Source organism: Anneissia japonica, unplaced genomic scaffold (assembly GCF_011630105.1).
Source record: "Anneissia japonica isolate Jap-2015-1 unplaced genomic scaffold, ASM1163010v1 scaffold9_len2422644_cov172, whole genome shotgun sequence".
Taxonomy (NCBI): domain Eukaryota; kingdom Metazoa; phylum Echinodermata; class Crinoidea; order Comatulida; family Comatulidae; genus Anneissia; species Anneissia japonica.
Window position 1 is genome coordinate 1,731,887 of NW_022758107.1, and position 16,352 is coordinate 1,748,238.

Genomic DNA, 16,352 nt, shown 5'->3' on the forward strand with positions numbered 1-16,352 from the left:
TTTATTTATATATGTTTTAATTTTTTAAATTATTTTTAGGTATCTTTCAATTGTTTGTGTCCTTTTGTACTTATGGGTGCACCATACATAATGTGTCATTGTATCAACAGTTATTACAATAAATTGATTGATTGATTGATAGGTGATTATTAGAGTATAATGAGTTTGGTCAATTGAAATGGTTTATGTTGAATGTTTTTACAGTAAGGGTGTTGTAATTTCCAACTTGTCAATCAAACTGTAGTACTGTACTTAAGAAGCTATGATGAAAAAATAATGAAAACCTGTATTTTGTATAATATATTATATATATTGAACTTTATTCAAAAATTAAAATTTTATATATCATTTCGTTTTCTGGTCTCTCACTGGACTAGTGAAAAAAAACATATCTGACCACCTTTTTATATTTAAAGCAATCTCCCTTAACATTACGATATGATCATACGTGTTAAAATCATATCCTCAACATGTGAGGTCATATTTGATAAGATTCAACAAATTCATTTTGTGTCAACCAGGACGAAATTTAGAGCTATACTGCAAATGTAAAAGCAGTCATTTGCAGTGCATTTTCTTAGTGTGTGTCCTATTGGAATATACAGTATTTATACTAATCTGAAAGCCTGAATTGTAACTGATTTGCATGAATTTAGGCAAACAGAAGAGATGAACGATAATAAGGCCTGAACAGGACTGGTTCAAGAAAAAAAAAACCACTGTTCTTTTTTTTTTCATAGAATTTAGCATATTTCAGACCCATCAGTTATGAATGATCTGAATTGGGTGGGTGTATGCGTATGATTATGAAAAACTGACAGGTGATGGACAAACAGATGTACACAGTTGATAGGGCGACAGGGAGAGCAGACAGCCATTGTTGGCAGCCATAAGGCCTGAATAAGACTGGTTCAAGGTCACTCAGTAAAAAGAAAAAAAAAACTACTGTTCATTTTTTTTTTCATAGAATTTAGCATATTTCAGACCCATCAGTTATGAATGAACTGAATTTGGTGGAATGAAAAACTGACAGGTGATGGACAAACAGATGGACACAGTTGATAGGGCGACAGGGACGAGCAGGCAGCCATTGTTGGCAGCCATTTTGTTTTAAAGTGTTATAGTACACTGCATTGATACTGTGCGTGTGCAGGTTGAGGTATTTGATAGATTTCCGAGCTTGAAAAAATTGCAAGGTTAAATTTGTATACTGTATGACGGTAAGAAAAAAAAAATTTAAATGAAAAAAAATCTATGACACGTGCCAAACATGATATTGTGACGATATTGAAATGAGTATCCTTTACACAAATAGAATAGTGACTCTGAAGAATGACAAATGTGAGACCATACTGTAATTGATTCTACCACAGACCTATTATATAGGGTCTGTGATTCTACGTTTCGTTCTTTATTAATATTAGAACATTGTCAAGAATGAATACAGTTTTAGTCCTGATAGTAACATACTGTACTAACATAGTGTACTTACAGATTTAAGCAATTAACAAAATACCAGTTGTTTTTTTAGTATTAATGAAGGTAAATAGTTTGAGTGTGTTACACTTTATACATTGTTCTGTTCTGTAAATTCTGGTTCCTTGTGAAAATGCATGAACATAGTAAAAATTCAGTGAAGTGAAAACTCTAGGCTGGTGTCAAATCCAGCATCTTGGCTTAAGTGCTCCACTGGTGGTGCATAAAAAGGGATGTTTGTGGAGTAGTGCCATGGAAGAGATTGCCCTAGGCTTGTAAGGTTAGCCTTGTAGTAGGGTGTAGAATTTCTCAGTGCTTGGAATGCTGGCCAGTCACTTGGGCACCAGGGAATTAAACTGTCAAAAGAGTTACATTCAACCTTCTTCACACCTTCCCCTCTAGCTTAGCATGTTTGCTTAAATCAAGGATGAATAACGAAAACTTATGAAATTATTTAACCATCTAGAAATTCGGTGACACCTAAATGTAATTATAATAAATTGGTGTATATTCTTGACTTTAATATTTATATTATTAAAGTATTATCTGTTCTTTATGTTTTTATATAAAATGCTTTTATATAAAATGATGTAATTAGAATAAATTGATGTATATTCCTAACTACACTATGATATTTATATTATTATATTATCTGTTCTTTATTAATCACTCTTATGAATGATGTAATTAGAATAAATTGATGCATATTTTTATCTATCATAATGTTTAGATTATTAAATTAAATATCTATTCTTTAATTCATTTTATAATTTCTCTTGAAAAGAATGATGTAATTACTGTAGAATGAATTTATGCATAATCCTATCTGTATAATGGATAATATTATTAAATTATTATCTTCTCTAATTCATTTGTATTAATTTACTCTTAAAAAGAATGAACATAATTATAATAAATTTATGCCATCTTATCTGAATGCATATTTATATTGTCAAATTATTATATGTTTTTTCAGTATATATATTACTCTTCTATGAGTGATATTACGTACTCATTTATGAATTAAAAAGTAAACAATATGTCCGTTTTTGAATAAATGATATGTTTGAATTAGAAATTCTGTATTTATAAGGATCTATCAGTAACCTGTTTCCGCCAAAAGGTTTCAGTAGAAAACTATTTGAACATTATATCAATATGATGAATGTGTTTGGTTCAATGGATTGTTTGCCAATGAAGCTACTTGTGTGCAAACTTAAAAGTAGCACATTTAATGTTTTAATTTTTGAAGCAAATTAATTTAACATTTTAAATGGCCACGGATTACACATACTGAAGATAAACAATCTTTAAAAAAAAAACAGCCTAGGCTCAAAATTCCAACTATTTCAATGTTTTTTTTATTGATTTTAATTATTCCAATATATCGTAAAACGGATATTTTACAAGCATTGATTAAACAATTTAATGTAGTCGTCGTTGAGTTCTAGAGCTATGTGTAGGGCAAGACCTGGAAAGGTCATGTTTGCAAAACCATAACATCCGCATACATTAAATATTCATATTACTGCATCGATGATGTCTGCTCGTCTCATTTAAAAATACATTTCAAAGCTTGGAGTACAGCCATGAGTTAAGCGATCTGTGCATTATGGATGCTAAATAAGCTCAAATATATTTACACTGAATGATATTTTATGTGGTACATTATGAGCAATTGCCTTGAACTATGAGCAACTATGATGAGCGATTGTGGTGAAGTACAGTATGAGCATGGAGGTATAATACCTCCATGGTATGAGCAATGCCATGAGCTTGCTTTTCCTGCTGTGAGATTCAATGCAACACAAATGCTAATTACCAACCATCACCATGCAATGCTAGTAGTATTGTACCAATAACTCAACACATTGAAGATGATAAATGCAGACTTAGGGCCCGTTCGAGCAGAAAACGCCAACCGTATACTTTTAAAACGGGCACACATCAAAGATGGTGGGGCTACAAACAGTTTAGATGGGACCAAATGAAAATAGCCGTATTATGCATTTGAGCAATTTTTCACTCTCTCTTACTTAGGCCATGCTTAGGCACTGAGTTATATTGTTCCTAGCCTTTACCTTGTGAAAAACCAAGCAGTTGTTTCAATTCCTCCAGTCCAGTTGGAAGTCAAATTCTCGTGCATTTTCCTGATTTTCAGGATTTAAAATTCCTCCTTCCCCAAACCCCCCTCCCCCTTCACCAAAAAATAAACAAACCGCTATAAGTATGCTTCTCTTTCTGTACTGAATTTTCTTTGTGTGCTGACTTTATAAATGAGGCCATTGTACTTTGTAAAATAATAAAAACCCATAATATTTGAATAGTAGGCCTACAAAGCTAACTGTTGCAAAACTGAGACTCTAAATTATGCTTATAAGTGCTATTACTAAAAGCTTAGCATAAATAAAAAAAATCTCAGAATTTTGGTGGTGGAAGTGCCCTTCAACTGCCCAATTCTGATCTGAAATTTTGAGTTCCAGAGTTTGGAATACAGTATCTGTATCTTGCTTCAACCTCAAATATTTTTTACCCTACAATCTTAAAGTAGCCTCAGTTCTGTAGTATTCTTAGCTTCTCTGTAGCCTGGATTCTTAGCCTTATTTTATTGCTAATATAATAAATATAATTAGCCTTGCTTAGTCAGTTCTGTATAACTATTATTAGCATCCCTGTAGCCAGTGTTCTTTTAGGCTGGCTGCAGTCTGTTCTTAGCCTTGCTGTAGTCTGTATTCTTGCATGTGATTCCAGTGTATTAGATATGCATCCTTGAGTCTGCATCTGTGGCGCCTGTTAGCATAAATTTAAAAAATATTAGAATTTTGATGGTGGAAATGCCCTTCAACAGCCCAATTCTGATCTGAAATTTTGAGTTCCAGGGTTTGGAATATCTGTATCTTACTTCAACCTCAAATATTTTTTACCCTACAATCTTAAAGTAGCCTCAGTTCTGTAGTATTCTTAGCTTCTCTGTAGCCTGGATTCTTAGCCTTATTTTATTGCTAATATAATAAATATAATTAGCCTTGCTTAGTCAGTTCTGTATAACTATTATTAGCATCCCTGTAGCCAGTGTTCTTTTAGGCTGGCTGCAGTCTGTTCTTAGCCTTGCTGTAGTCTGTATTCTTGCATGTGATTCCAGTGTATTAGATATGCATCCTTGAGTCTGCATCTGTGGCGCCTGCCTCTATTTCTGACACTCCTTTCAACCTTGAATGTGTACACACTGGAACTAGCTGTTTAAAATCTGGGATGACCTCTTAGCTAGGCTGAGTAATTGATGATCAGTCAACAGTTATTGGTAAAAAAGAAATGAAGTCACTGAACATAGAGTAATACTGCCCATAAAGTGCAACCATTGGAATGTTTTAATGAAATTCCCTCTAGTACAGTAGTAGGCTAGTAGTAGTTCATTTTGCTACAGCCCCGTTTCAGAGCTTTGCTAATCCATACATACAGTACCTGTAATACTTAGTCTAGGTACAGTATAATATTTAACTGGTTAAGTATCTCTCTGTTTTTATATCTCTTTTTATTTTTTTAATTTGATCAAAACATTTACAAAACAAAATAAGAATAGTAATAAATACTACATTATTTGAAAATGCTACGACAGGTAGCATTTCAATCATATTAACTGTAAGTAGCTGTGACTTTAATTAGTTGACAGCTACAGTATCTGTCAATAAAGTAGGGTATTGCTAAACCCCGCAAACATCCAAAAAAAACACCGCAAACCCCATCCAAACCCTGTGATAATGATTGAATCACATAGTATAGGACTCAATTTGGTATCTCAATAAAATAAATCATAATTTAATGTTCATCACAACCTACTTTTGGGGTAAAATCTTAATTTTCAAAATATTTTGGGGGTAAAAATAAGTATACATTTTTGTATAAAAACATTGCTAAACCCCGCAAACCCCCCAAAACACAGTGCAAACCCAGTGATAGTGATTGATGATTGAATCACACAGTATAGGACTCGACTTGGTATCTCAATATAAAAAAATCATAATTTTATGTTCTTCACAACCTATTTTTGGGGTAAAAAGGCAGTTTTTTGTATAAAAATTATTTCTTTATTTTCAAAATATTTTACTAGACATTTAAACTAATAATATTAAAAGATGCATTAATCTGTGAAATCATTTTGGTATCTTTGGTCATTTTAAGTTTGTAAGTGTAGTTTAGGTTATACAGTACTCCTATATTATTCAAATGGATCTTTTTGGTCATTGTTTGATGATAAATTTGAAAATTATATATTTACAAATTGAAATTTAAAAGCATTAGTCATAAACAAAATTTAATTATATACAGTAGAAAGACATTGTACTGTAAATATATTTATACAAGTGCTCATTGTGGATTGGTGACATTGTGTTGAGTCTTGTTATTTATACTCTTAATTTAGTTACGATAATTGTTGTGAATTTAATGTAATGAAACCTTTTAGGATATTCAACCCTTTCTGGTGTAACCAGCGATGCAAATTGAACAAAAACCCGAGCTTAGGCAGTGTTGTGTTAAGACCCTGCTCCATTAAGCACAGTCAAACAACCAGACATTCTTAATCGATCAATGAAAATGATTACTTGAATTGATGTGTACACTACGCCTAACCAAACACATATCTGCCTTTGGTTGACTTTTATGTAGGACAATAACAAAAGATTGTACCAAATAAAAATTAAAGGAGCTTAACATATTTACATGTTATTAAACTGAGTGAAAGGCAGAAGATGGTTTATTTATACAATACTAGCTGACAAGTGTTTGTTAACAATTGAAATAATGCCAAAAATTGTATTGTATGCAGAAAGAGGGAAATGTAGCATATTGTAGGTTTTGGAGCATTCAGTAAATTATTACTAGTTAAGTATTTTTGTGTGGTTATTCTTTTTGATGGGAACATACCCCCCACCACTTTTCCCCTCCCTCAAAAAAAAAAAAAAAAGGAAAATTAGAAAAAGTCCATATTTTTAAGACAGTTAAGAACTGAATGTAATTTTTTTTTTCTTTAATCAATAATTTTTAAATCTAGATTTTTACATTTCAACCATTAATCTAGTGTTAAAATAGGTATTTGGGTGCTTGATACCCTAAAATACTGAAGCATCTCTGACCGCTATCCCCGCAAGAGTTTCTACTCAACCCCATGTATTTTCACACTCTGCACCTCCTCAATGGCAATCCTGATTACAGCCCTGGTATATTCTTATGTCAGTATTTTTTGAGAGATTTGATATTAATTAATTATTTTAATTGTTTATTTCTGTGACAGAATCTGCTGCTCCACCACCATACAGTGAAGTGGCGTGGGACTGGAAGGCATTACAACACACGTCAAGTAAGTGACATTTTATTTTACAAAAACATGTAAAATGCATAAATATGGTCTTCATGACTCAGAACATGACCATAGTTATAGGCTAAACATGAATATATATGGGCATATATATACAACAGTTTCTTGTCAAAGAAAATTTGATAATCTGGGAGCTTTATATATATATTTTGAATTATGCTTGTGTAAACAGTGGCTCATAATGTGAATCTGGAATATTATAGATTAAAGAAAATCATGCATGTTTTTTTCCATTTAAAAATGACTGGTTTCTTTAAAAAAAAAAATGCAGTGACTGTGAATTGTAAAGTGATATTTCATTAGTTAGGTATGACCGTGCATGTTTAATACGTGGTTTGCAATCTTTATTGAAAATTCCAATCGGAAATACTGTACGGTGTTATTTACTGTGCAGTGTGTGATGTACTGTACTGCATACAATGAGACAGATCTTAATATCCAGATTGCTTGATATAAAATTTCTCACACTTATGGGCCATTATGACTCATTTCTAGTATTTCCCACTTAATTTTCCGACATATGAAATGAACAAAAAGCGTTACCATATAGAAAAGTAATATAAACACTAGCATTGACATACTGTTCCCAACATTACGATTCCCAGCATCGTTATTCTGTGCATAACAAATGATTTCCAGTAGATCAGCATTTATTTCATCAACATTCTTAGCATCGGCATTCCCTGTGTTTCCTCCTTTGTCATTTTTACTACCATTCTATAATCAATCAGTTTATATTCAATCAGTCAACAGACCCACAATTTGATTATTAACAGACATTTGTAAAGTTCCATATCAATGGCTAAATGCAAAAGATGTTAACATTATAAATAAGGCCTACATTTTATTGAAAAAGTTTAATTCATTACTGGATTTTAGCATGGATATGTACTGTATTTGGAGATTTAAATATAACATTAAATGTAATATTTAAAAAAAAACATTCAAACTTAAAAAATATTCTATATGACTTTTTACTCAAATTACTTTTCAACACCATAAATTCAAACATAGTTATTCTTTTTACTCCACTAATGTAATGTCTTCCTATTTTTTGATTGTTTCTGAATCTGCAGGATTACTACCACTCAGAACATGCAGTACAGAAACTGGAAACACCCCCACCTCACGACTTCACCACTGGCCTCAGTCAGGTAAGCTGGTTTTAAGCTTGTATAATAATTGCTTTTAACATCAACACATCATCCACACTAATGCTAAACCCTTTTCTAGACAGCAGACACATGAACATTAATGTTGACCTAAAAAATGACCAATTCTGGACCAAGAAGAGTAAAATTACATCTGTTAATATCTGCAGATCAGAATCTAATTTAATATAATAATTCCATGTGTGTACTTAACATTTTATATGTACTCTATACAGTAGATATATAATTTTTTTTTTTGACTTAACATATAATATGTACAAGACGATATATAGCAAATATCAGTGAATTTTTTATTTCTTTGTGTCTGTTATTTCCTGTATCTTAAAATTTGTTATGTTCTTCATTTACCTTTTGTTTTTTTCATTTTTCATATTATGGTGTGTATATATATATATATTTTTTTTAAAGAAAATTAATTTTTGACTTAATGAGCATATACTGTACAATACACTAATGTGCCCCTTTAAAAATTGAGGTGAATTGTACCCCTTTAATTTGATGTGGGTTTACAAAGAGGGAAGAATAAATCTTGTGCGGGTCGCAAAAGTGACAAGTAAAAACAACAGTGGGAGAAGATAAAACCTTTATTTATTTATACCACATTCCAGTGACAACTCAGTATAATTTCTGCATTAACAACTAAAATCTATTACTGTAATACAATAGTTAACTATCATACCAAACTAGTAATATCCACGAGAACTAGTTGCTCTTTAAAATCGCAAAAATATTAAGTAGCGGTGTTTATGAAGTAGTTCTTTTATCTAGTGGTATGGTCAATGAAATATTTTAAAGTTTAACTTTCAGAGAATTTGTTAGCCTGGTTATTTTTTGTGGCATGTGTGTGGTTAATAATTCTCTGGTAATTATAGATGAGTTATTGAGATTGGTGTTAGCTGATGTTGGTTGGATCACAAAGGTAAAGTTTGATGAGATGAATTTGGTACAGTATATAGTACTTTTGAGACAAAAGTGGATTCCTCTTTAAAATACTAAAAAATTTAAACTTCAGAACACTACAGGTGAAAATGAGGGTGGTATATTTCATATGGGTCAGCATGAGGTCTCTGGTACTGTAGGCCTACTGTACTGTTTGTTGTCATTAACATATGCATTCTAAATGTTAAGGATGAGTTTAGTTTGGAGAAGCTCAGTGTAAGGGGAGATTGGTTTAATTGAGGGTGGTATCCCTACAGTCTGCATATTTTCACTACGGTAACCCAGAATAGTTTAGCTTTTTTTTTTATAAATTATAAATCTTTGAATTAGTATAAAGAGAGTAGGGTTTGGTGAATTACAAGTGTGGGTTTGGTGCCATAAATTTAAGCTTAGTATAGTAGCTGATAATGGATTAGTTTTCTTTAGTTGAGGGTAAGTTGGTGTTTGGTGTAGCGAAATGTGTGTTGTACAAAATTATAGCCAAGAATGAGTTGTCAGTGAGGGTTAGTTAAGGTTGGTTAACTGAGCATATGATGAGGTTTGAGTATCTGAGTTAAAGCCAGTGTAGCTAAGCAGAACGAGGTAGACGACCTGTGCCAGATTCACCTTCAACCTATTAAAACAGTTATTACCAGCCTAACTGTCGCCTAGTATTATTCACATCAAAAGGAGAAAAACAGTTGCTATAAGCTTCTGTCTAAAGGACTGAATCTGCCTTTTTGTAAATTTTGTATCGTAGGATCTGCATCAATGGTTCTTACCCCTATCTGTTTTTCAAGATGCTTAAATCTTTTATGTGGCAATTGTGTGGTTTTAAACAGTTTTGATTTCAATCTGTCCTCGCAAAGTTGAGCGACTTGTATTAGCAGATATTATCCTATCTTTGGCCGTGGGGGGAAAATCGACTCCTAAAAACACAGCGTGAGATTGCAGTGAGGAAATTAAATTTGCTAAAGAAGATGGGTTGTTGAACCAAACATTCAAGAATTGTCATTGATTGGTAGACCTACAGTAAATTAGCAACAAAAAAAGTTATAAGTAATTAATGTAATAGGCCTACATAATAATAATATTATTTATAAGTAATACAGTACATAGAATATATAAATTTTGTCTTTTTGTTCCATATCTTATGTTCACTTAGTTTGTTTTAAAAACAACATTTTTTTCTTGAGGCAGAATAAAAACAATAAAATAAATCCTCTTTAAACATTAGAGTGCCTTTGATTTGGTGACAAACATATTAATAAAAGATATTATAAGTAGATTTTGAGGAAATGGTGAAGGTTGTTGAACCTATACTTTCTAGGTTGCTTCCTTGCTCCATGATAATTTGTCAAGAAAATATATTTATATAAACATATTCTAAAAATGATACGATATTAGGATATGATTAAGCACTTTGGGCTCCAAGTTGAATTAATGCTAAATTTAGATTTTAGCTAGAAGTGATAAACAAGACAAGGGGGAAATTAAAAAGGAGTCCTGGATAAGGGAAGAAGGGAATTATAAGTTGTCATGTTGAGTGCTCTGGCAACATTTCTGGCTCCTGTTACAGCTCTTAGCTAACTACAAAATACTTTAGCAGACTGCAATTTCAAACAAATTGCAAAGATTATAACCACACAGTAAACTCCTTGTGTGCTGTGGACTGGTTTATAAGTGCCTCTTCGAATGAACTTGCCAGTGAGTTTATTTTTTCTCTTGATAATTACCACAAATGTACACACATTGAAAAACCCTTTTTTGGAAATGAGATTTTAATTCTAATTGTAATGTAAACTGCGATTAATTTTTTGTGGGAAAGTGTGTAAAAATGGTTTCATTGTTGGTCTTTATTATCATCATTGTCGGTCTTTATTATCATCAACGTTAAATTTTAGGTGGCCCAACCTGACACCGCCTCATATAATATCAATAGTACTTAGGTTCTGAAAGGTATTGTTACCTCGCTACAGATAAATATGTATCCAGAGGCAACTTGTACACTAGCAGTGTTTCAAATATAAGCCTTTGGGACCAGTGACTGGTATGTGTTGTTGGTGGTTTCAGACCTTGTACATTGGTGAAGCATTTTGAGAAGGAAGTACCAGGTGCCATGTTGAAAAAAAAACAGGTGTAATGATGCTTATGTCACCCAAGTTTTTTTTTTTTGTTTTTTTTTGCATTATTCCTCCTAATTCTCTTTTCAGATGAGTTCATAGAATTACAGTCATTCCATTTCAAAGACTGAAGACTGATGTGGTAATTCATTTGTAAAATATAATTGCCCGGCCCTGTTAATATTGTTGTTATCACAACTGCAGAGAACTATTGCTTTATCCTTTGTGAATATTTTTTAATCAATAACAGGGAAACATGTGAAATTGGGTATGCCTCTAATTAGCAAAGATGTTTGCACATGTGCAGTTTGTGCTAACACTAAATTCCCCGATCACCAGGGAAGCCCTTTGAGAAATGGTGTACAGTATTTTTTGTTGTTGATTATTTAATAAATAATTTATTGGATTTGGTTAAAACTGACAATATAACCAGCCTATGTTTGTTCATTGTGTTATAGCATTAATACAGCATATTATCGCTTTTTATGATGGCAAATCATTATATAAAAGACTAAAGCCTTGAATCGAAATGAACTTTTCTTCCAGGTTGTTCTAGAATATCTGAACTTTTCTACAGTTGCCCTCTTGTCCCCGATTCACTATCCAAGTTCAAAAAAGTTATCAGCAGATATCCTATCTATATCCACAATTATTATCTATAACAGTAAAATTTATTTTGCTACTGTTCAATACTCCCAAATCAAATGACTCAAAGTGTGCGCACTGTTTCACAGTGATCAAAATTCCCTAATCACTCACAGGATGTGATTGAATATAAAAAATTATTTTTTTTAATGTGTTTAAGTTTTCATATTTATTTGATATGAGAATGTAAATTTTAGGAATTCTTAATTATATTTTTCATAATTTTGTTTATATAATTAATATGAAATTTGTTTAACTACATACCATATTTCCTCCGGTATAAGCCCACATTTTTTCCACAGTACGAGTGGAAATACGGTACAGTAGGTAGTAATGTAAAATGCATTAAAAATCATGATTAGGCTATACAGTTTGTGTTTATTGTTACCCTTAAGTCTAACCTTATTTAATCAATTATTAAAATAATATTTAAAATAATGAGGAAAATATGTTGAAAATACTGTACTGTAATTAATGAGATGATTTTGAGGGCCATGATTTATTATGTGCCATGTAGTCTGGCAGCAATACTGTATTCATGAAGCATCAAGTTCAAAACTACTTGTGGTCATTTCAAATGCCAGATTTGTTTGTTCAATAAGTGGACATACGAAGAAAAAGCAATGATGATGACCGCCCCCTCAGTACTAGTTGACAATACCATAATACCAGTTAGAAACTAAAATTTAAAATTAATGAAGAAATTTTTGAAAGCATTGTGGACTGGGTAAAAAATATAAAAATTTTAGAAATTAAGCATACATTTTTCTTGTTAAAGAAGCAACATACAAAAAGAAATTTTCATTGTGAGAAAAGTGCGAATATCTGACAAAATTTGACTAGATTTTAATGTTCTTTTTAAAAAATTTATTTTCCCTTCTTGTATTCCTGTCATCATGATAGGTACCATTTAGATTGATAGAATTGTAGTTTTATGTACAGTAAAGTATTTGTCGATACTGTTTTTGCACATCAGTTATCAACAGTTGACCCACAAAGTGAACTATACCGTACAATGCTATAATAGTTCCAGTATGGAAATACAATATTTAGTAGTCGTGTACAATCCAATCCCTACTTAAGTGTGTTTTTCTAACTGTTTCTTTCTTCTAGCCAGAGAACTCTTAAGTTGTAATGAAATGGGTCTTTTCTTTGCTTGCATATCTTTCAGGATTACCAGAATACACAAGACCCATTCACTCGTTAAGTACACAATAAACACTAAAGTTTGAACAAGTTTTGGGCCCTTACTATTATTTTGTATGCCAATTATTTGAAATTTAATAAATTAACTCATCTTATACCCACCCCTGATAATTGATATAACTGTTAAATTACTTACAAAATATTTTCCAGAAGTAATTAAATAATTATGGTTTGATAATTGAATATTCAACGGAAGGAGCAATTCTTTGTTCCTCATTACAGAAAGTTTGCTATTCCCATTACTTGGACTTATTGCACTAATAAAAATGTTCCTATTTTTTATGTAAAATGTTTTGCGGTCAGTGGTTTCATAAGTGCTGTCGTAAAACTTTTTTTTCTTTACTTTATGACGAGAAGGTTGGTTACACAGTGGTAATGAGGTTAGATAATTCATTCATACAGTAGATGGAAGGGCCACCGGCAGAACATGGACAATCTGTCTATTTCTATTTGCCAGCCTCCAATAGAGAATCTAATGGTATTTCGCTAAGGATGAAATACTTCCCTGCTGATGAACAGGAATGCATCAGCATTAAAAAGGCCACTTTTACGCTTTGACACTTTAACTTTTGGCCCAATCCAAATTTACTTGTCAAAATACATGGGATAAATGGTTGGTAATAGGCTCTATCCTTCTTTAGGAATGTTAACTATCCTGGAATTATAAATAAAATATGCCCAAAAAAATGTCCTGCTTGTTCTGGCTATGCTTGATCAAAAGCCATTTTTTCGCTTAATAATTATTTTTGTGTCACCACTTCAGGAATTACTATTTTTTATTGTTTTTATTGTAAATATGTACTAAATAATTAAAAATAATGATGAAATTGCAATGACGTAAGAAATCGGCTGATATTAATGAAAAATTGTAGGAAGTACAAACTAAATGACGTTGCCTGATAGGACTCTTGTTTAATTTGTACAAAGTCAAGGTCCCGAGCAACAGTGTCTACTCAAAAGTGTCCATGTTCGTTAATGGTTCCTGTTTTTCTAAGAAGTGAGATGTTGTACACGAGAAAAGTATAAAGAGCAGAAATGGGAAGTGAACACGCAGGCGGTCCTTGATAATTACAAAGGATTGTAGGAGGTGGACATGAGTTTTACGTTGGCTAGGACCAATGCGGACTAGCACGCTACCAGTTCTCCATCAATCTGGCAGCAGGGAGTGGAGACAGGATCTCCTGGATTCAATTATCAGTCAGCTAGGCCTCCATTGGCCCATAAAACCAAGAGCCTAGCTAGAGTAAAGAAAATATTAATCTTGTGTGGGGATCTGATCTGAAGGAAGGTAGCATCCCCACATAATGAATGTTGTATTGACCTCTGCTTGGGAGTCAAAGCTTCATTCTTAAATGAACTGCTAAGTGAATGACTGTAGGCCAACCATCTCCTGTTTAAAAATAAATTCTACATAAAATTTTCTTTCTAAATTTCTTTTTTTTTCTGATATTGCTAGCAGCGTTGTAGCTACGCCAGTCGGCACTGGCCGAGTATGACCAGCACTATCATTTGGTAACTAGAACTGAGAGCAAATATTTAAAATCCGACTTTAACAAAATTTGTGTAAACTAATTAATTAAAATATCAGTTAAATATGTCACTCACAAATAATATACCATATATACGCCATAATAGCCGGCACTCAAATCCTGCTAGCTACAACACTGATTGCTAGTATCATAGACTATTGTTTCTATTTTTTGCATTATAGGTATACAGTAGTTTAGTTTTCACTTATCATGAGTACTATAAAAAGTTCTACATACAGTACTGTACTTTAAATTTAAAACAATTATTTATATTTTAAAAAAATATATAAAACACTAAAGTTAGCACTGTCGACCAAAGTACACACTCGTGCACACGCTGAACAGGCGATGAGGAGCACCAGAATAGAAAATATAGACTAACTGATAAATATTTGTCAACAAATACTGTAATCATAAGCACAATTTTGTGATTCTAAAAAGAATGATAAATTCAACTTTTGAATTATGGCTATATATTTGTTGATTTTCATTACTGTAGTAATGTCATATACTGTAATCAGTTGTGTCTGTTAATTTAGATTTGTTTTAGGCCAAAGCATTGGGATGAAAATATTTCTTTGTATACAGAATCAGTGAATAAGAAGCCTTTGTGTAGCTATTGCCTGCCTACTGTGTCTGCCTGGTGGAGCTTGGGTGTAACTCTGTCACCTTGTCATCGATATAAAAAGGAACTAGTAAAAAATTGTCACGAGAGACACAAACTTGTTTAGGTTCATTGCTTTAGAGGACAAGAAGCAGGCAATCTGAATAAATGGCTAACATTGTTGCGTAGTAGTTGTCTAACAGTAACCGAACTTCCCTTTTAATTTTACACATATATTCAGTGAGAAGTTAACAATAGCATTTTATTGGAGTACATTAAAGTCAGTTAATGGATACATAAAACTAACAGGTTTTGTGGTCTATTCAAAATATACAATAGTTAAACAAACAGTTAGAATTTACTGTCAATTCTGGGTTATTTATATAGGCCTAAACTTTTCTAAAACTATATATAATTTTTTGGAGCCAGTTCATTGTACTGATTATCCATCTAAAGTTAAAGCTTGTGTCTAAAATATGAAAACCATGCTTTTTACATAGTTGAAATTGATTTCTGTTGCATTCAAATCCATTTAAAAACACTATCTTTTTAATTTTCTTCCATAGTGTGCATCGGTCTATATTTTGTAACTTTACATTATATGGCAGTAAATCGTGATTTAGTCTCGTGAGCCATTTGAACTTCTCTAAACTTGGTCACTGACAGGTCATGGCTGACATGTTAAATAAGGTTACAAACAAATATTATTTCTGAAAAATACGGATTAGCTGTACTTTGCAAACTATAGTGTTAAAAAAAATAATTTTACAAACACATTTTTGGGAGTCACTGTTTTATGCTGTGCAACATATCTGTGTTGTTTTTATTAGCCATATTGTAACATAATTATTTGGTAGAGCAAGGGCCGGTTTCTTTAATGGTCAAGTCGTTGTGTGCCCTTTGCTGTTGTGAGTGTAAAATTAATTAAATCGGGAAAAAACAACAAAAAGGATGCATAAATAAAAATATTATTGTCATGTAAAAAAATAGGATCCCTGTGGGAGCGTGTGTCTACTGCTTGTTATAGGTGTTTTTTTTACTTGCTTTTACTGTAACTCATAAACTGTCCACGCTTTCTGTTTTGGCAATTTACATGAATAACTGTACAATTTATTAACAGATTGTTGACTTTTTAGTTCTTTAGGACAGGTCTAGGCATGGCATCATATATCGTGGCTTATTTTTGGAAGAATTTTCATTTCTATCTTTAGCTTATTATGATACATCCCATTATCCCTCCAACCGGATGTACTCTTACAACATTTGGAAAAGATGATAGCAAAGTGTCTACTTGCTCGCAAGTGG

General features: G+C 32.2%; 1 protein-coding gene across 1 annotated transcript in view; it reads left to right on the forward strand.

Moving 5' to 3' along the window:
• The window catches only part of LOC117125033 (mothers against decapentaplegic homolog 6-like), a 30,657-nt gene that overhangs the window by 7,438 nt on the left and 6,867 nt on the right, over nt 1-16,352 (forward strand). The window contains exons 2-3 of the mRNA XM_033271390.1: nt 6,767-6,832; nt 7,927-8,004. Of these exons, the coding sequence (XP_033127281.1) occupies nt 6,767-6,832; nt 7,927-8,004 (144 nt within the window). The remainder of the gene's footprint in view (nt 1-6,766; nt 6,833-7,926; nt 8,005-16,352) is intronic.